Source organism: Suncus etruscus, chromosome 10 (genome assembly GCF_024139225.1).
Source record: "Suncus etruscus isolate mSunEtr1 chromosome 10, mSunEtr1.pri.cur, whole genome shotgun sequence".
NCBI lineage: Eukaryota > Metazoa > Chordata > Mammalia > Eulipotyphla > Soricidae > Suncus > Suncus etruscus.
Genome location: NC_064857.1, coordinates 108,077,316 through 108,099,378, shown reverse-complemented (window position 1 = coordinate 108,099,378; position 22,063 = coordinate 108,077,316). Strand labels below are relative to the sequence as shown.

The 22,063-nt window shown below is 40.2% G+C and overlaps 1 protein-coding gene across 1 annotated transcript in view; it reads right to left on the bottom strand.

Annotated features, from left to right (window-relative positions):
* Window positions 1–22,063, bottom strand: part of VPS41 (VPS41 subunit of HOPS complex) — a 197,177-nt gene that overhangs the window by 157,737 nt on the left and 17,377 nt on the right. The window contains exon 4 of the mRNA XM_049781729.1: window positions 7,516–7,623. Within this exon, the coding sequence (XP_049637686.1) occupies window positions 7,516–7,623 (108 nt within the window). The remainder of the gene's footprint in view (window positions 1–7,515; window positions 7,624–22,063) is intronic.

Genomic DNA, 22,063 nt, shown 5'->3' with positions numbered 1-22,063 from the left:
TAATTCTAAATACTCCGTATTTCACTGCCTGTGACCATGGTTCACTGCAAGCTATAATGACAGGCTTGAATTTACAGGCACTACTGAGGCTCCCAGTCATGCAGCACAATCTTTAAAAAAATAGCCTTCCAGACCTTCCAGATTTCAAAAGATTTCTCAAAAATGGAATTGCTGCCAATGAAATTTCAGTTCGGGCACTTAAAAACATAAAGCTACATTAAAGAGGAATCACCCAAAGAGAAAGAAGGGGCTCATTAGAAATTCATCCCCTGTGATGCCTTTCACTCTTGCAAGGTTGCCTTTTTTCAGGAAGAAAAAAGTCCCCAGGGTGAAAAATCAATACTGGTTAATAAAACATCAGGTGCACAGACATAACTAGGTATGACGCCCCCGCTGTATGGCCTGCCTGAGTGGGTGGGTGCCAGGCCGATTACTCAGCCAGAGAGGACAGCTTTGCTGGAGAGAAGGGAGTGCCAGGGCCCTGGGAAGGAAGGGGAAGGAAGTGATTCTGGAGGGCCTGAATGTTTAAAACCAGACTAGCTCTCTGAATGTAGAATACTTTAATCAGAAATGAAGAATTCAGGTGGTGGGGATTTTTCCCTTCGTGGTGACAGTCTAAAAAAAAAAAAAAGTATATATATATATATATATATATATATATATATATATATATATATATATATATATATTTGGTTTTTGGGCCACACCCGGCGTTGCTCAGGGGTTACTCCTGGCTATCTGCTCAGAAATAGCTCCTGGCAGGCATGGGGGACCATATGGGACACCGGGATTCGAACCAACCACCTTTGGTCCTGGATCAGCTGCTTGCAAGACAAACGCCTCTGTGCTATCTCTCCGGGCCCGACAGTCTAAAAATATTTGAACAGAAAACATCAACAATATTCCTCTGCATTTAGAGGCCATCTGTGTGGGAAGAAAAGATCCTAAGAGCTCCGTGCACTAAAGTCCTCGGCAGTATCGATTCTCTTCATAAATACTGTATTTGTGTATTAGAAAATTAAGGGAGCCTTCATGTGCCTTATGACAGCGCCCAACTCTGCTACTACATACTTCTTTTTTCCTCGTTGTGAGCTTCCTAGTGTATTTTTTTTTACCATTTTAAAGTTCCTATCCAACCTATTTTACTCCCATGTTAACAACCCCTTCTCCTTTTTTTCCTTTAATATAAAAATACCATTTAATATTTAAAGCAAAAGAAATTATTCTGATTTTACAGCTTCAAGGTAAATTTTACAAAAAATTATTCTGGTTTTAGTTTCAAGATAAAATATGATTAAGTTAGGACACATTTTAATTCAGTAATTTTTATGACAAGATACATTTTGTTTAAGAAAAACATTTTGTTATTTTAATTAAGTTTTGCTACTCCCTTAAAAAGGATGTGACAAAAAAAAATACAAAGCCGATAACACCAATCAGAGCAGTCTTTAGAAATTTATTTAACCACCAATATTATTGATGAGTATGCTTCCATTTGCTAATGTTTTCAACTATTTTTTTAAATTATCTTTATTTAAAACACCATGATTACAAATATAACTGTAGTTGTATGATTACAGTCATGTAAAGAACACCCCCCTTCACCAGTGCAAGAATCCCACCTCCAATTTCCCAGATCTCCCTCCTCTCCACCCCACTCACACCTGTACTCGAGACAGGCTTTCTATTTCCCTCACTCATTCACATTGTTATGATAGTTTTCAGAGTAGTTATTTCTCTAACTGCACTCATCACTCTATGTGGTGAGCTTCATGTCATGAGCTGCACCAACATGGGTAAATGGGGGAAATAATGGTTGGAACTGAGGCAGTAAAAGATTAGAAATGAGCTTTGTAGGGCAGTATCAAGGTCACAATACAGATGGATATTATGCATATATAAACTATATGCATATAATACTATCAATATATATTGTACGCATGGGAGCACTAGCCCCCGCGTGGTTTTTGAAATGGAGACCAAGGAGAAAAAATTTCCAGTGACTGTCCCAACATAAACCAGTGCTGCAACGGCCTGCCCTCCTCCCAAAGCACATTCCCATCAGTGTAGGAGAGGTAGGGGGAAAGCCTGATGACCCCTATAGAGTCCACCTGGACCAGCGCCCAGGGAAGGCCTGGAGTCCAGGGGAGAAAGAGGGGGATGGCTGGGGGCCTACCAAGCCTCCCAGCACTCCCTAGCCTAGGGAGAAGGCCTCCGGCATGGGGCCTCCCCAAGCCCCATATCTGGCAAGAGCTGGCCTCCAGAATCAAAGAGGAACCCAGAAGCCAGATATCTGCCTACCCTCCTCCCCATGCACCTCCACCCTGGAGTACGGAGGGAGAGGGGAAGCCTGAGGGCCCTTAAGAGTCCACCTGAACCCACTTCTGGCCATCTGAGCTGGCACCCAGGGAAGGTCTGGAGTCCAGGAGAGAAAGAGGGGGGATGGCTGAGGACCTGCCAAGTCTCCCAGCACTCCTCAGGCACGGGGCCTCGCCAAACCCCATGCCTGGCAAGAGCTGGCCTCCAGAATCAAAGGGGAAATCAGAAGCCAGATATCTACCCGCCCTCCTCTCCATGCACCTCCCCCCTGGAGTACACAGGGAGGGGGAAAAACCTGAGGACCCCTAAGAGTCCAACTGAACCCACTTCTGGCCATCTGAACTGGCACCCAGGGAAGGCCTGGAGTCAGAGGAAAAAGACAAGGACGGCTGGGGGCCTGCCAAGCCTCCCTGCACTCCCCAGGCTAGGGAGAAGGCCTCCAGCATGGGGCCTCCCCAAACCCCATGCCTGGCAAGAGTAGCCTCCAGAATCAAAGGGGAAACCGGAAGCCAGATATCTGCCGCCCTCCTCCCCATGAGTCTCCCCTTGGGTTTTCAACTATTTAAAATAGGGTTTAAAAACTGCAATATTGGCAGCTAATCACAAAGATAAGTAGAAATTCTTTAAATGCTACTCTTTCTAACAACTAAAGCCTAATTATTTACACTTTTGAAACTATTAAACTTTTTTAACCTAAGAGCACTTAAATTCCAGAATGGGAAAATAATATAATTTAATTAATCTCTTATATTTTTCATGTTTAATTACAGAAACATCATTTATTCTATTTTATATAGTTATTTTGATTGTTTGGAACCACATCTGGCTGTGTTCAGGGGTTACTCCTGGCTCTGCACTAAGGAATACTCCTAGAAGGTTCAGGGTACTTTCTGGGAAGCTGGGAATCAAACACAGGTTGTCTATATGCAAGGCAAGTGCCCTCCTCAATGTTCTCTCTCCCTGACCCAACATCACGTATTTTATAAACTCACAGATCTGTTATTGTTGGTTTAGAGACCAAATCCATTAGTGTTTAGGGCTTACTCTGGGTTCTATGCTCAAGAATCTTCCTGGTGGTCTTAGGAGACCACATGGGGTACAGAGGGACCAAAGCCATGTTGGCTATATGTAAGGCAAGTGCCCTCACCACTGCATTATCTATCCCATCCCTAATTGGATCTATTGTAAGTAACATGTGAAAAGTAGCCCTTATCACACACATACAAACACACAGTAGACTCTTAAGAAAGACAAAATCATGCAATTTACAGTAACATAGTTGAAACTAGAAGGTGAGTGAATGATCTCTCTCTTATGTGAGACTTAAAGACACACATCAACGTAACAACAAAGTGACAAAGGCAACATAATGAGAGAAATGTTCCACAGAACTGGGGTGAGGTGGGCCCTGGAAGGGAGAGGACTTGGGGTCTTTGGGAGAGGGAAGGGGGTACACTTGTGATTGGTGTGGTGGTGGAGTTATGTGCATAAACACATTATTAATAGTATTGTATCCCAGGACCGAACTGGTACCCCAAGTCAACCATGAGTGATCTCTAACTTCAGAGCCAGGAATAGGCTGGATATGGCTCCAAAACTAAACAAGAACAAAATTACCAATATTTCTATTGTGGGGACATCCAGTTCATGCCTGAGGAGGAGGCAGGCAATGAAGACATATGAATATCTACAGAGCTAAAATTCAAATATTTTGTGTTTTTTGTTTTTTAAAGAAGAGGGTTATTCAATTCATGAAGACTCAGGAAGCTGATTAAGAAATCTAGAAAGAGGCTAGAGTGATTCTACAGTGGGTAGAGCATCTGCTTTGCACATGACCCAATTGATCCCCAGAATCCCCATATGGTCTCCTGACCCCTACCAGAAGTAATTACTGAGTGCAGAGGCAGGAGTAACACATGAGCACTGCAGGAGGGGAGACAGAGGAGAGAGGAAGAAAGTGAAGTAAAAGGAAGGGAGGGAGGGAGAAGTTACTTTCCTCTGAGAAAGCTTAGCACCTCATTTCTACTCTGGACACATCGCCACAACTCAAGCCATTATGAGGTAAGAAATGAAGTGAGTCTTTCAAGCACCATTTGCTATAAACTCCAAACCTCCACTGTCTAAATGACACTATCCTTACCTTTGCAGCATGGAGTGTAAGTATATAAATGCTTACCTACACAAAAGATTCTGGGCTGTTTGAGATTTTGTTGGTAAAGAGAAGAGAGGAGAAATAGAGACTGGAAAAAAAAAAAAAAAACCCTACCCAGAGCATCTAAAGCCCCAGGGGTCTCAAACTCGCAGCCTGCGGGCCTTTTGCAGCCCTCCATACAACATTTTGTGGCCCGCAGCCGGCTTTCAAGTATCGCAGTATTCGCAATTATTTGCTTACTGAATAATCACAATAAAAATCGCATTAGTAAGAAAAAATCGCATTAAATATTCGCATACCCCGAGCAGTTCGGGGTATGCGAATGTTTAATGCGATTTTTTGCGATTATTTTTCTAACTAATGTGAATTTTTATTGCGAATATTCGGTAAGCGAATAATCGCGAATACTTTGCACCTAGCGCAGACATTTCCACTGTCCCTTGCATTATCGGAGGCCTAAGGGAGAGAAGGGAGAGAAGTTTATTACAGAATTAGATTTTGTCATACCTTCATCATGACTTCATCAAAGCCTGCAGTGAAGAGAAAGATGGATGACGAGCACAATTTCAGAAAAAGTGGGAGATGCAGCATTTCTTTGTTGAGCACAGAGGCGTCCCCACATGTCTTCTTTGCTCAGAGAAAGTTGCAGTGCTCAAGGAATACAACTTAAAATGCCATTATTCAATTAAACATGCTGAGGAATGTGCAAAATGTCAAGGAAATGAGAGAGCCAAACGGGTTGCCAGTCAAAGCATATCTAATGAGGCAACAAGATTTCTTCAAGAAAGCAACCAAAAAAGAATGTTGCATCAGTCGAAGCTAATTACATGGTTAGTGAAATGATTGCTAAGGCAAGGAAACCATTCACAGAAGGAGAGTTTGTTAAAAAAATGCATGTTCCAGGCTGCAAGTATTATCTGTCCGGAAAAGAAAGGACAGTTTAGCAAAATCAGCCTTTCTGCCAACACTGTGGCAGAGCGCATTTCTGACATGTCAAGTGACAATTATCATCAACTGTGTGAGAAAGCCAAATGTTTTGATGCATACTCAGTTGCTCTTGATGAGGGCACAGATATAACAGACACTGCGCAGCTCACAATGTATGTCCATGGTGTTGATTGAAATTTTGAATTGACAGAGGAGCTGCTCACAATAATTCCAGTGAGGGGCCGGCGAGGTGGTGCTAGAGGTAAGGTGTTTGCCTTGCAAGCGCTAGCCAAGAAAAGGACCATGGTTCGATCCCCTGGCGTCCCATATGGTCCCCCCAAGCCAGGGGCAATTCCTGAGCATGTAGCCACAAATAACCCCTGAGCATCAAACAGGTGTGGCCCGAAAAATAAAAAAAACAAGATTATTAAGGGCCCGGAGAGATAGCACAGCGGTGTTTGCCTTGCAAGCAGCCGATCCAGGACCAAAGGTGGTTGGTTCAAATCCCGGTGTGCCATATGGTCCCCCGTGCCTGCCAGGAGCTATTTCTGAGTGGACAGCCAGGAGTAACCCCTGAGCACCGCTGGGTGTGGCCCAAAAACCAAATAAATAAATAAATAAATAAATAAATAAATAAATAAATAAATAAATAAATAATTCCAGTGCGTGGCCAGACCACCACTAATGAGATATTTCGGCATCTTTATGATGCCATTGAGAATGCAGGTTTGCATGGAAGAGGTTTGTTGAAATAATAACTGATGGAGTGCCATGGATGACAGGGAAGAAATATGGACTGGTGGCACTTGTTCAAAAAAACTTGAAGAGGAGGGTGTAGAGAAGGCCATTCCTCTTCACTGCATTATCCATCATTAGGCCCTTTGCAGTAAATGCCTGCCGTGTGACAATGTGATGTCTGTTGTTGTGAAATGCATCAACCAAATCAGATCCAGGGGCTTAAAGCACAGGAGGTTCCGTGCTTTTTTAGAGGAAATGGATCAGAATATGGAGATGTGCTCTATTTCACCGAGGTACGTTGGCTCAGCAGGGGAAATGTCCTGAAAAGATTTTTTGAGTTGAGAGAAGAAGTGAAAGCCTTCATGGAGAAGGATGGGAATGCTGTTTCTGAGTTGAGTGATCACAAATGGCTCACAGACTTAGCTTTTCTTGTTGATATCACACATAAGCTGAATGTACTAAACAAGATGTTACAAGGCCCGGGGCAGCTTATCAGTGCTGCCTATGACAACATGAGAGCATTCTCCACAAATCTTGTGTTATGGAAATTCCAGCTCTCTCAGGCAAACCTTTGCCATTTCCCAGCATGCAAGGAACTTGTGGATGCAGGCATACCATTCAGTGGTGAGAAATATGTTGATGCTATTTTTAAGCTAGAGAAGGAATTTGATCACAGATTTGCAGACTTCAAAAAGCACAGAGCCAATTTCCAAATTTTTGTGGACTCCTTTTCCTTTGATGTGCAAGATGCCCCTTCTGTGCTTCAAATGGAGCTCATTGACCTGCAATGCAACTCTGATCTCAAAGAAAAGTTCAGAGAGATTAGTGGAAAAGCAGACATGCCAGCTTCCCTGAGCTTTCCCGAATGTTCAAGCACACCATGTGCCTTTTTGGGAGCACATATTTGTGTGAAAAGTTATTCTCCACATTGAATTTCAATAAGTCAAAGTACAGGTCTAGACTTAATGATGATCATCTTCAAGCCATACTGAGGGTCTCAACTGCTTCCTTCCTAAAGCCAAATGTGGTTCAGATTTGTGAGAAGAAGCGCTGTCAAGTCTCTGGCAGCAAGGAATAGGCAAAAGATGCCATGTTCAGAAGAACTGTTCATGATCTTCACTCAATGTTCTATTCATGTGCAGAAGAAATAATTAAATGTTAATAATAATTAAATAATAATTAAATGTTAATAATGATGTTTGAGGACTTTCTTTTTGTGAAATTTCTTATGCGGCCCTGCCTCACCCCGACTTTGCCTTCTGCGGCCCCCAGATAAATTGAGTTTGAGACCCCTGATATAAAGGATAAGATGCTACACAGAAAAAAAAAAAAAAAAAAAAAAGAAAGATTTGAAAAAGACTCCATCAGGGCCCCCTTACCTTGTCGTGGACAGTCATGCAACTGGCCGCATCCTGCTGCAGAATTTCTGTGACCCCATTAGAGAGCCGCTCATACTTCAGTTTAGGTTCCTCTTCACTCTCTTCTTCCTGAATGAAAAAGAGGAAAATGATAGTAGGCTAGTAAAAGACCCAACACACAATTCCCAGAAGAACCAGAGAAGAATTCTCAGTGAGTGATTGTCAAAATCTACAACTTTAGCTCAAGGTCAGGATCTTTATGTTTCTTTCACCCAACTGGGCCTATCAGTTGCCACAATATCACTGACAGAATAAATCTGAAAGTTGAAAACCCAAGTAAGCAAACACTAATGAACTGAATGAATTTCATGAACTCCAGCATATCAGAGAATGCACAGGAGATGGACAGATGCCATTGAAAGCTGAATGTACAGGGCCACATTACAGCAGGCTGGGCACTTGCCTTACAGGTGGCCAACCCCAGTTTGATCCCCTGAGCTCCATCCAGAGTGATCTTTCAGGGCCAGAGGAATAGTAGAGTGGGTAGTGTGCTTGCCTCACACGCAGCCAACCTGGGTTTGAGCTCCGGCATTCCATATGGTCCCCGGAGCCTGCCAGGAGTGATTTCTGAGTGCTGGGTCAGGAGTAACCCTGAGTGGCACCAGGTGTGGCCCAAGACACACACACACACACACACACACACACACACACACACACACACACACACGAGTGACCTTTCAGTGTAGATTCAGGTATAGGAAGGTAATTTTGTGTGATGCCAACAACAAACAAAAACAAAACTGATGTGTTTTCAAAACACATCTGACTTCATGGGCACAAAATAATCATTGTGAAGATGAGATCACAACAAAATGTATGTATATTCAACCTTTAGATCAGAGGCTTCTGACCCTTTTACACAATAAATAAGCACTACTCAACGTTCCCCTGGGAATCAAACTTTTTTTTTTTTTTTGGTTTTTTGGGCCACACCCGTTAGATGCTCAGGGGTTACTCCTGGCTACGCGCTCAGAAATTGCCCCTGGCTTGGGGGGACCATATGGGACGCCGGGGGATCGAACCGTGGTCCTTTCCTTGGCTAGCGCTTGCAAGGCAGACACCTTACCTCTAGCGCCACCTCGCCGGCCCCAGAATCAAACTTTTTAAAAGGTAAAAGAGAGAAAATGTACCCCAACTATACCTAATGCTACAACCAACCCCCAGGTAGTTCCAGCACCACCACAGCCAAGGGCACCATCAACCACTTGTTTTTGATGACAATATTTTAATACTTATTTTATTTAACTAACAACCCACAATGAAGGGTATGGATTATATCTACTTATATGAAAAAAAGGTGTCTTAGTCATATTTATGTATTGTTTGTTACAAGCTCTGATGCTGCCCTGGGAGAGAGGTTGTAGGGCTGGAGCACATGCCTGGCATGTTTGATTCTCTAACATCACACAGTCTGTAGAGGCTTTAACTTAGGTCATGATCTAATATGTCAAAGTCAGTTTAAAAAAAAAGAAGGTTTATTTATATTAATATAGAATGAGAATCACAAATAATAGCAAATACTGAAAATTATTATAGGATCAAGCTAGCCAATAACAAGTTTCCAGAAATATCTGTGTCAATGTCATACACTTTTTTTCCTTTAGTTTTGCTGTTTTTGTTTTGTTTTGTTTTGTTTTGGTCATTTCTTTGTTTGGTTTGGGGTGACACACACTTGACTGTGCTCAAGGCCTATTCCTGGCTCTTCCCTCAGGGTACATTCCTGAAAGGTCTGAGTGTTGAATCCAACATCAGCAGAATGTAAAGTAAGTACCTTTCCTCTTTGGAAAGTATCTCTTTGGCCCATATTCTGCAAAATTTCTTTCAAAAATCTTGCTTCACAAATACATTCATGAACTTTGAGCAAGTCAATGAACCAGAATAAGCAGAAAGGCTTGAGGACACACAACACTATGCATATGCCATTGGTCAGGCACCTACTAGAAAGTTCGTGATGCCAGGGTAGCAGAGAAAAGATGGAGAGATGAGTGAGGCTCTATAGGCATTGAAGCAGAAAGAACTAAGCCGAGAAGCCCTGCTCTGCCTGGGACACAGGGAAAGCAACAAACCGTTAGAAACTCCTGGAGACAGACTGATGACTACACTGGAGACTTAACAGCAAAATAGAGTTCAGCAGAAAGATCTCAGTAGCAAAGTTGGTTTGTTAACACTTTAATTCATAAGAGCTGGCAATTGTCAAATATACTGGAACTTCTACTTTCCAGGGAAGACTAAAGGCTTATCAAAGAGTCAGTGTAGGGCCAGAGAGAGAATACAGAAAGAAAGGTACTTGTCTTGCATGTTCAAATCTCCATTACAATAAATGGGTCCTCTGGGCATCAGCTGGTGTGGTTCAAATGCCACCCTCCATAAAAAAGGTTTCAGTCTAACTCTGACTCACTTTAATTTGTACATAACCCCAAACTCATTTGTCCTTCGCTTTATACAAAGAAAATTCCTCCTTGGACTATGAAATCAAATAAGGTCTCTATGATTTTATACACTTCTAGAATTGAAGAGTCAATAGAAAAAATTACTAGGTATGATACAAAACCAAATATCTAAAATCAAAAAGGAAAAATTATCAGAAAAGCAGAACCTTAGGAACCTTAGGATATTGGGGTTCGGATTCAATGTAGTTACCTAATTCACATAGTGATGTTAGAATTAACAGAACTACACCTGTCATGTTCAAAAATTAAAAGGAAAAAGAAATAGATGAGATCTTTGAAATTTTCAAGCAAACTGTAATCCACAAAAAATCCCACAAAGTTTAATTACGGAGGATATACTAAAATTAAGAATACTGTGTAAGATTAAGATTAGCTACAAAGAAGACAGAATTACTGAAATGAAAAACAAGTTCTTTAAAAATGATACCCAAAGGAAAGCTCAGAAAAAAACAAAACTAAACAAAGGGACAAACAACAATAATACAAGAAAAAAACACAGGAGTAATGTAGAACAATGAAGAAGCACTACAAATTCAAGCAAATTAACACATCACAGTAAAGCAACAAATAAATAAAAGAAAAATAAGTGCTAGTGTAAAATAAACCCCCACGCTATATTTCCAAATCCAGGTGAACAGGTCTGGAGAAGGGTAGCCACAAAGAATCAATAAGCCAAGTCAGTCAGGAGAGACTCATGGAGTCAGTGGCTTCTCTCTTCGTGGTCTCTCTGCATGCCAAGCCAAACAGACTTTTCTTTATTCTCAGAACAAATTCAACCAGGTGAGGAAGGTTGGAGTAAGACTTAGGTGAACTTTTACATATCAAAAGACTAGGTGAAAAAGAAAGAGGAAGTTGGGGAATGCCTTTGTTTTGGGTAAATAGCTGGATGTCATCTAACAACAAGAATTTTTGAAGATTGTTAAGACTAACAGGTAACGGAAAACAAATATTTAGAGGATTGAAGGGCAAATAATTCCTTCTTCACTGACCATCATAGATTTAACTTCATATATATATAAAAATATATATATTTAACTGCTGCGGACTGTTTTATCCTAATGGGATGAAAAGTCCCTAAGCATAACCTTAGTGGGTTCTTATCCCACTGAGAGTCAAACGGGAGCACGAAGAGGCGAATATGAAATAATGAATTATGAAATATGAAATGAATGAGACCACACAGAATGCATGGGGACTTGCGTCTAGAAAGACGAAGACAAATTTATTTTTTGAGCTGGGTAGCTTTTAAGGTTGAGGTTTGGAATGCAGGGTGTAATTTTTGACATCAAAGAGAGTGGGAGATAGTTAGGGAAACAGAATGAAAGACCATGGCTAAAATTTGCATATTAAAGAACAGATACTGAAGTTGAAAAGAAGTTTTGTTTTGGGTTAGCTTTGTTTTGGGTAAGCAGGGGAAACCAGGTAATTTTCAGGGAAGTGGGAAGAGAGAGAAATATTTTAGAGTTTTGGGGGAAAACTGAAAATTGTTTTATTATGAGCTAAGTTTTTGGGAAAAACATGATCTTGGCGCCAAAGTAGCAAAGATCACAAGAGCTGGTTAGTGGGAGACTTTTGGCGGGATTTGTACTGTCCTCCTTTGTTAGAAAGAATTACTAAGGCCTGATTTCTAATATTGGTCAAAAATAAAGAGAGAGATAGTTACAGCCACATATTAGAATTATGGCCAAACAATCCACGCAAAGGGTCAACTGATTTTGACTGCTCTAAGTGGGCCTTTTTGGCAAATAATTCATTTTTAGGAGTGCAACAGTTTTTTGATGTGTGCCCTTCCTGAGTGGGGTGTAACATTTAACTTCATATATATTATATATAATATATATGTATATATCCTGAGTTAACAAAATCAAACAAACGAAAATCAAAAAACACACAAACCAACTCCAATGGAATCTAAGTGTCACTAGTTTTCTGTCAAGATTGCTGCTGCTCAGAAATTTTAGGTAATTTCACCAACACGTAGAAAGCAAAGTCAAAATTCAAATACATTATAAATATCTACAAGTTAATGCCTTACTCTCATGAATCTCCCATGAATGATGCTATATAATCCACTATCAGAAGCCTCAGTCATTATGACTACAAATAACTCGAAGCTACAAGAAAGGTTTCAAAATTTAGTATTTAGTTGATGCATCCGCTTCCTATTGCTGAATACCAATGTAGCATGCCAAACTTACCAACTAAACATAACAAGTATGCATTATTCAACAGACTTTCTCAGAGACATTTCTTGGCCAAATAATTCATACTCAAGGTCTTTCTTGCAGGCAAGCAGCCAGCTGGGGGCATGGGATGTGAGATCTGGCCAGGGATGACATATCTGCCATAGGGAGCACTCAGAAGCTGGCGAGTTGGTGCTGCACTGTCAGGCAGCTTCAATGTCTCACCCATGGAATTTCCCCTAGACTGAACTTTCCTCTGGACACAGTTTCCCTCGGAGAACCAGGCCACAAGGAGCCAAGTGGAAGCTTTACTCTGTGTGCTGTAAAGAGGTGAGCTGAGGGGTGCAGAGGTACAAGTAGAAAAAGCAGAAGAGGGAGATCACCAAGAGCCAACATGCAAAAAACACCAAACTCAGGGCCAGAGACAGTGCACACATTGATTGGATGCCCGACCCAGTTCGATTCTGGGACCCCTAGCTTCTGGAGTCCCCTAGCACACTAGAGGTCCCCACACTACAGGGCTAGGCATTTCAGGGGGTAGATTTAGGAGCTCCTGAACACTGCTTGGCAGGCCCCAATCCCCTTCCTCACCCATGACCTGCCAAAAAAAAGAAAGAAAAGGAAACGATTCTATTACTATAATGAAGTATTTGTCTCCAAATATGCACCAGGTCCAGTGAACTTCTCCAGGTATATGCAAATGTCCTTCACCAGGAATACTCAAGCTATTAGTTGATGCAGGAGCATTAAAACAAGAGCTGGTTACCTACTGTTGGGTTTCTAAGAATAATTCTAAGAACCAAAAGTAACTAGTTATTCAAAATGTTATAGGTGATAAACATCTCCCCAGAGGAGAAACTATTGTCAACAAAAAGCAATAATAAAGAGGGAAAAGAATCACTAATTAACAAGCCCCAAGAAAAACTTAAAAAGAGAAAAAAGTACCTAACATATCTAATAAACACTCCTACTCATGTATCTACAAGCAAGAAAAAGAAGTCATTACAAAGTTAATACTAAATGTAGCAAAGATGATGTGTGCATTCTTCAGCAAACATGTTAAATACAAATTGAGTACTGAATGTTGGTCTTTATAATAAGATGCCACATGTTGCTCAAGTCTGGACATCAAATTGTGCATCCAATGTGAAGTTAATTCGAGCTTCTCGACTATTTTGCATAAAAGCACTCATCCACGGACCATTAGATAAAGTTACTGTAAATAAGGTGTGCCTGTCCTATTTATAAGTGAAAACTAAATAATTTCTCTCACATAAATATACAAAAATAAATACTCTCACAACACAGTTCACTGAAGCATTCGTTCTAAGGCTTCAAAGACCATAAAATAAAATGAAAACTGTGTATTAGACACTTGATGCAGCATTTCATGGTTTTCTGACAGGTATCTTTTATGTTAAGTTAAAAGCAGGCTAAAGGTGAATTCTTAAGGTGTTTTTTTTCTCTTTGCTGTAAACAAAGAAAATGAAAAGTGACTCAAAAAACACAATTCATAAGGTGATTCTACAGCTGCAGACAATATATCACATTTTTTAATTATTTTTAAGTCAGGCAGATTTAATATAGTTTCATTTTTTTAAAAAAATTAAAATAGGAAAAAGAGGAACTGGTGCAATTTGAACTTCTATGGCAAACAACCCACTGTTAATAAACAGCAAATCAATAAGTTTGCTAAATTTTAATAATCTTGCAAACCCACAAATAAAACTATCAACAATCTGAGTTGAGATGACAGTTAACTGCGTTTCTATGACAACCTAGTGGAATAGTACAAGTCTTGACTTGCAGCAAAGCAAAGATATGAACAGAGTGACATTTACCTATACATGAAAAATTTGCAGCTTTCTTTAAAAAGAATCAATGCCTCATCCAACATGGATTTCCCACTAAGTATAGAGCACTTCTAATTAAAAAACAGGTCCTTTCACCATCCTACAGGAATCTAGAAAGCGATCTAAAAATAATTTCTCACCAGTTATTCTTACTGGTGTTTTGAATTTAAAATAAAGTGTAGGGGGTGGGATGGAGGGCTTACAAATTAAGGGAATTAAAAGATTTCTTATACCTGTTAGCCTCCAGAATACCATCTAGTGTGGCCAAATATATATATGTATATACAGGATGAGGAAGCCTATAGAACTTCCAGGTATGGCCCCAAAACTAAAAATTAAAAGTAGATAAGTAAAAATAAATGTAGATCACATGAAATCTAAGAGTTAACAGGAAGATCTTTACATCTTCTATTGCTTTTAATACAGAATTTAAACTTTTATCTCCGGGTCATATTTTTTATTAACATATTAGCTTTGTTTGTTTTTTGCAAAATAAAATAGTAGGGGCCAGAAAGATCAGGCAGAAGTTAAGGCAATTTTTTTTTGTTTGTTTGGTTTTTGGGTCACACCTGGCAGTGCTCAGGGGTTACTCCTGGCTCTATGCTCAGAAATCGCCCCTGGCAGGCACAGAGGACCATATTGGGATGCTGGGATTTGAACCACCATCCTTCTGCATGAAAGGCAAATGCCTTACAGCCATGCTATCTCTCCAACAGGCAACTGACTTAAACAAAGCCAACCTGGGTTCAATTCCAGTCACCAAATATGGTCACCCCCAATCCCTACCAGGAGTGAACCCTGAAAAGAGCCAGAAGTAAGCCCTGAGCACCGCTGGGTACACACAAAATTACCCTCCCCCAAATTATACTAGTCATACTAAAGGGAGATAGATGACCAAATTCAAATATAGCTAGTGTCTTGAGAACTCCAAGACAATTCTCTCAAAAAAAAGTTGTTATGAATATAAACTTTATCCACCTAGTTTCACCTATAAGAAAGACCTCAGTAAAACTTCTAGGAATTTTAAAAGAAGGAATGGTTTATTTATTCTCATGTCATCAGCTACGTCTGCCTAACTAAGAAATCCTTTAAATATCCAGAGTTCTACAGACAGATACTATAGGGAACATTAACATTCTAAAAAAAATTTTATGTCAAAATATAGAAAACTTATGTTTTTTATAAAGTACAGTTTGAACATTCACAGTAATAGGAAGTACTAATAAAAATCAATAATGTTCAACCATGTATATAAACATTTAAAGGTAATTTTCTCTAAGTTTCTTGAAAATTATAATTACCTTAAAGGAGAACTAGAATATAAAAACCTGGCAATCAATCTTTTTAAAATGTTAATCTTTTTTTTTTTTTTTTTTTTTTTTGTTTTTGGGCCACACCCGGTAACACTCAGGGGTTACTCCTGGCTATGCGCTCAGAAGTTGCTCCTGGCTTGGGGGACCATATGGGACGCCGGGGGATCGAACCGCGGTCCGTCCAAGGCTAGCGCAGGCAAGGCAGGCACACCTTACCTTTAGCGCCACCGCCTGGCCCCAAAATGTCAATTTTTTTTTTTTTTTTTTTGGTTTTTGGGTCACACCCGGCAGTGCTCAGGGGTTATTCCTGGCTCCAGGCTCAGAAATTGGTCCTGGCAGGCACGGGGGACCATATGGGACGCCGGGATTCGAACCGATGACCTCCTGCATGAAAGGCAAACGCTTTAAACTGCTCAAATCTAATTCAGAACAGTTGACCACTAGAAAATTTGCATTTAAATATTTCCTTTTATAAGGATTTCATTTCACAAGAAATCCTGTGACATTAAGATAGTTATATTTTGATCAATATCAAAAAGCAGAAAGGGAACAAAAAATAAAACACAATTGTAGAAAAACAAAAAATGTTAACATAACTGAAATTACACTGTAAATCTGTTAAGTCAATTAAAAGATAATTTTAGTCTAAAAACAAAGCTAATAAATTTTACAACTGCATGGCTATTCAATACAATATGGAATAACCAACAAGTCCGAGTCAAGAACTATAACTATACTTATACTTATACTTATTTAAAACTTTAACATTTTCAGTAAATGTACATGGGCAATATAGGACAGCTCCAAATATCACATCAATCTTGAACTTTTCAAGAAAGAATTTTAGAGATCTACAATAATGAAAAAATACTATTTTAAGAAAAAAATCCTAAAAAATAGGATTCAAGATTAATCAAGAACTAATGACTTGAGTTAGCTTTCTAGAACCCTCTAACCACATGAATGCTACACTTTCTTAAAAGGATAAGCAGAGCTATTAATTACTCTAGGCTACCCTTTTATTTCAGAAAGATTTTTGCACACACATGAAAAACAGCTATTTGGAAGAAAAGAGGTGGCTTCATAGAGCCTTCTAAGAATGTCAAAACATATCAAGCAAACTACATAAGCAAGCCGAGAGTAACTTCTGGTTTCCATTAATAACACAAGGTATTATAGCTGCCTCAATGACCAAAGTTTTTAAAAGTGACACGAAGATAATGGAATTCATCAAAAAAGGGTGGCAAAGTCACCCAGAATACTATTCCAGAGCACTAGTGACAGAATAGCAGTGACATTCTTATAGGAATGCAAGTAATGTGATCAAGTTCTATTTTTAAGCAATTTCGCTGTAACCAAAAAATGTAGATTAGATTATTAGAAGCTAAAAAGATAGCACAGGTCTTTTTGTACAGACAAGAGAATTCAGATAGTTTTTCTCATATTAATACATATATTTTGGTTTTGGGGCCACACTCGGTGATGCTCAGGGGTTACGCCTGGCTATGTGCTCAGAAATCGCTCCTGGTTTGGGGGACCATATGAGACACCAAGGGATCAAACCATGGATCAAACCTAGATCAGCGTATGCAAGGCAAATGCCCTACCACTTGTGCCACCACTCTGGTCCCTCGGTATATTATTTTTTAAATATATAAAATACTACATGGTTAACTGAAAGTCACTTCTTACAATAGATAAGTTCTTTCTAGATTGTTTACTGACCAAAATCTGGAGGTATTCTGTTCTCACAACTGAGTTGGGGAAAAAGTGCTAATTTAAGCACAGAGGGACGGGTGATACTAAACTTCCCAGTGTATAAAACCATCTTCCAAAATAAAAGCTTATCTAAACAAAGATGCCAAGTGCAAAGACTGAAAAATCTCAGGAGACTCTGGTAAAGGCACTGAAATCTTTGCAAATAGTAAGGATAAATATGATCAAAATATCTTAGTACAATTAACAAATGTTTAAACTTGCTTTGCAAGATTCAATTTTTGTTATAGAAACTATATACATTTATGATGGTGGCAGAATAAGCACCAAAACAGTGACCATCCCAGGGCTCAATTTCTTTATCTTAAGGAGGACAGCTGTACGCCAACCTCCTGCTAGGACCCAAATAGAAAATAGCAAATGGAAGTATGACCAATCACCAATATTTAGTCAAACTGAGGAGTAAATTTACTATAGAAACAAATGCTGTTTTATAGGTAACATTCAACATCGCTTCAAAATTTTAACTGTACTAAACTAAGATTCCTATCTCTGAAAGCTGCTTTCCCTGCCATAATACTGAGTTGAAAAAGGAGGAAAAGTTTAGCCTCTAATAATTGAAGTGCTCTACTTAAGATTCACAAGATATGCAGTCTTCATAAACCTGGTTGCTCTTTTAACCTGGAGTATCAGAATTTCATGTTCAATTTAAGGAGGGGGAAAAAACCAAGGTAAAGGTCCTCATGCCCTAAGTCACATACCATAAACAGGATCAACCTCATCATTTAGTTTATATTGGGAAAGCGATAAGAATATAAAGAGAAGGAGAAGAAATGAGAAAAGCAAATAAGCTTTTCATTTCCTTCCAGCCATATAGAATAACCTCACCAATCTTCAAGATATGCCATTCAGGTGGACAATTTCCGCCGCAAAAGCCAACATAACCCTCTTTTCCCTTCTTCCCAATATCCCCTAGTGATCGCAAGATCCTTAGAAGCAGGGTTTATGACTTTTTATTGTTCTGAAATTCACCTAACAGAACAGCGGATGCCTAATAAAGACTAGTGAAAACAAAAGCCTTGGTAGCAGCAGACTGAGTTTAGTAAGAAGCTTTTCTAAGACATTCTCACTTAGATTCCCATGCAGGTAAAGCCAAATTCTGGGCATCTGCTCCAAAGCCTCTAACAATGTCTCCAAAGTGGCTGGAAGAAAGCAGACGAAAAACATAGCAACAAAAATTAAAACAGGATGTTACCAAAATTAAGGAGAACTAATAATATGTGGAATACAGATTCGAACTCCTGACCCACTGGATTAGTTTCATGAAAATAAAAATCTAAACACAAAGTCAAAGATGATGTTAGCATCTTTACACCTAATACACCCCTCCCACCTCCAATTTAAGGCTTACTTCATTCACTGAACTCTCCATGAGGGGTATGTCTATAGCCTCTCCCCAGTTTCTGACCACATGCACCTTCATCTCTGGCCATCACCTCTCACCCACTTCTTTGCATAGACTACAAGCCTCATGATCCCTGACGAATGTGTTATAGAATGTGGAAGAGGCAGGATCAAAAGATAGCTAATGGCTGTGGCAGCACAGCGGGTAGGGTTCTTGTCTTGCAGCAGTCAACTTGGGTTCAATCCTCAGCATTCCATATTCCTGAGTACCACAGGGTATAACCCAAAAATTGAGAGAAACAAAGAGGGGGAGGGGAGTGGGAGAGAGGAAGGGAGGGCTGGTCACTTCAAGGAATCAGAAAATATAACAAAAAGGCAAGAATGTCTTAAGATACAAACTTTTCAAAAAAAAAAAAACTGAATAAAGAAATCAAAAAATATTGGCCCAGAGTGATAGTATAGCAGGTAAGGTGTTTTCCTTGCGCGCGACTGACCCAGGTTTCATTCTCGGAAACCCATTTAGTCCTGAGCCTGCTAGGAGTGATTTCTAAGTGCAGAACAGGAGTGACCCCTGAGCACTGCCAGGTGTGGCCCAAATCCCCAACCCCCAAAGAGAAAGAGAAATCACAAAATAGAACCAATAGAAAGTTATGAACGTGCTCTCTAGTTTCTGCAGAGAAGTACCTGGCCCAGGCTGATTTTAGCAGCAAATTCTACTAAAATCACTCATAGAATAGAAAACATCAAGTCCTTGGAACCAATGATTTACAATTTGTTTATACCTACTGACCGGAGCTGGTTTGTGCACTGGCTGAGACTGGCAGCTAATAACCACAAGCAGACCAGCCCAGCAGGCAAAGGCCAAAGACCATTCAAACCACTTTGATGCAGGCACTATAACTGCATTCATTAAGTCACACTCAGGGTGAGCCACTGGTGGGATGCACCCGCACCTCCATGTTCAATTTTCCCATAACGCTAAAGTGCTGAAACACTTGGAAAATCACAATGTTCTCCATGCCAGTTCTGCGTTGTGCAGGCCCTAATAAAAAACCGGGGGAAGGACTTAAAACTTCACCTACCTTACATTTTTGCAAAGGCAGGAGTGCAAATCAATATATATATTGATATTGATTTATATTGATATTAATTTATATTGATATATATAGATCACAAAGGACTGCTAGAAGAATTAAATGCATAAAATACAAAAGCAGAGTATCTGGTGAGTAGTAGTATCAGTAGTATCAAAAAAATATCAGCACTTCTTGTATTACAGTGGCAAATACAAACTGTACAGCTCATATTCTTCCTCCTGAGTTTACATCCTATTACATTCTCCAAGCACATCTAAGTGGGAATCTTGTAGCTAGGAAAGTAATAAGGAAAGATGCAATGCTACAGTCTCCTATTTATTCAGCCAATAGCTCCTCCTGAACTACAAAGATCAAATATTGCTCATCACTGGTGAATTATTCAAAAATAAACAACGACTGATGCAATTTTGACAATAGTTTAAAATCTTAGCTTTATCAGAGGTTTTCCCCACTCTACTTTCTTGATACTATTTTGAGAGATTTATTTAACCCACTAAGGTCTCTAGAGAAAACATTCATATTTCAGAGTAAAGAATTCTGATTAGATGGATGCCTGTGACTCCCTTTACCTAAAATGATTACACTAAAAATGAAAGAGCTCATGAATGAAAAGAAATCCACACATGTTCCTATTCATTATAGTATTTCTTGAGTCCACAGAGGAAATAATGTCTGGAATACCAACAGGGTGAAAATGGGTGCTGATTGTCCAGTGTGATTGTCACTTAAACAATCCTTGGCCAATTACTAGAAAAGACATGTTTTGATAAGCTCTTGTTAGGATTAATAGCCTCATTACAAGTTTTGCTACATGTTTTCTTTTTTTTCTTCCTCCTACCCCATCTTGCTACATGTTTTCTGTTGATGGCTATCTACTTTTTAAAAATCTAAAAATTAAAGAAAAACTATCAGTCACTCAATAATAGAGTCCATTGTATTACTTTAACAAATTACCATAGTGACTTGAAACAACATACATTTTCGATATTAGAGTCCAAAGTGGATTTTATAGAGCCCAAATCGTAACAGAAGGGCTGCACTGTGAAGCTCAAAGGAAAAAAACGATCTTCTGGTCATTCCCAATTCTAAAGGAGGACTCTGCAGTCTTTGGCTGGTTTTCCCTTCTTCAATAAAAAGCCAGCAAGAGTGGGCAGAGTCAGGTATGGGGTTTGGGGAGGCCCCATACCAGAGCCTTTTCTCCCTAGCCTGAGGAGTGCTGGGAGGCTTGGCAGGCCCCCTTGTCTTTTTCCCCTGGCTCCAGGCCTTCCCTGGGTGCCAGCTCAGAAGGCCAGAAGTGAATTCAGGTGGACTCTTAGTGGTCCTCAGGTTCCCCCCTCCCTCCGTACTCCGAGGGGAGGTGCATGGGGAGGAGGGCAGGCAGACATCTGGCTTCCGGTTTCCTCCTTGATTCTGGAGACCAGCTCTTGCCAGGTATGGGGTTTGGGGAGGCCCCATACCAGAACCTTTCTCCCTAGCCTGGGGAGTGCTGGGAGGCTTGGCAGGCCCCCAGCCGTCCTTGTCTTTTTCCCCTGACTCCAGGCCTTCCCTGGGTGCCAGCTCAGATGGCCACAAGTGGTTTCAGGTGGACTCTTAGTGATCCTCAGGTTCCCCCCTCCCTCCGTAAGGGGGGAAGGTGCATGGGGAGGAGGGCAGGCAGACATCTGGCTTCCGGTTTCCTCCTTGATTCTGGAGACCAGCAAGAGCTTCAGTCTTTCCCTGGGCACTGGTCTAGGTGGACTCTATAGGGGTCAACAGGCTTTCCCCCTATCTCTCCCTACACTAACGGGAATGCGCTCTGGGAGGAGGGCAGGCGGTTCTAGCACTGGTTTATGTTGGGACAGTCAGTGGAAATTTTTTCTCTTTTTTTCATATTGATAGTAATGTGCGATATATTCTATATATCCATAATATCCATCTTGTATTGGGACCTTGATACTGCCCTACAAAGCTCATTTCTAATATTTTACTGCCTCAGTCCCAACCCTTACTTCCCCCCATCCTCCCATGTAGATGCAGCTAATGACATGAAGCTCACCACATAGAGTGATAAGTGCAGTTAGAGAAATAACTACACTGAAAACTATCATAACAATGTGAATGAATGAGGGAAAAAGAAAGCCTGTTTCAAGTACAGGTGTGGGTGGGGTGAGGAGTAGGTAGATCTGGGAAATTGGTGGTGGGAATCCTGCACTGGTGAAGGGGGGTGTTCTTTACATGACTGTAATCATACAAATACAATCATATTTGTAATCACAGTGTTTAAATAAAGATAATTAAAAAAAAAAGAGTGGGCAGAGTCCTCATCACATCATCTGACCTTTCCCATCTCCTCACCCACTTGTAAACACCAAGGGCTCCCTAGATAACACAGAAGAACCATTATAACTTCAATCTAATTCCCAGTCTTAATCTTCCCTGCCATATAACAGGGGGATTAGGACATAGAAGTTTGGGGGGGGGGGGGGGAACCATCATAACTCTTCCTGTTACTCA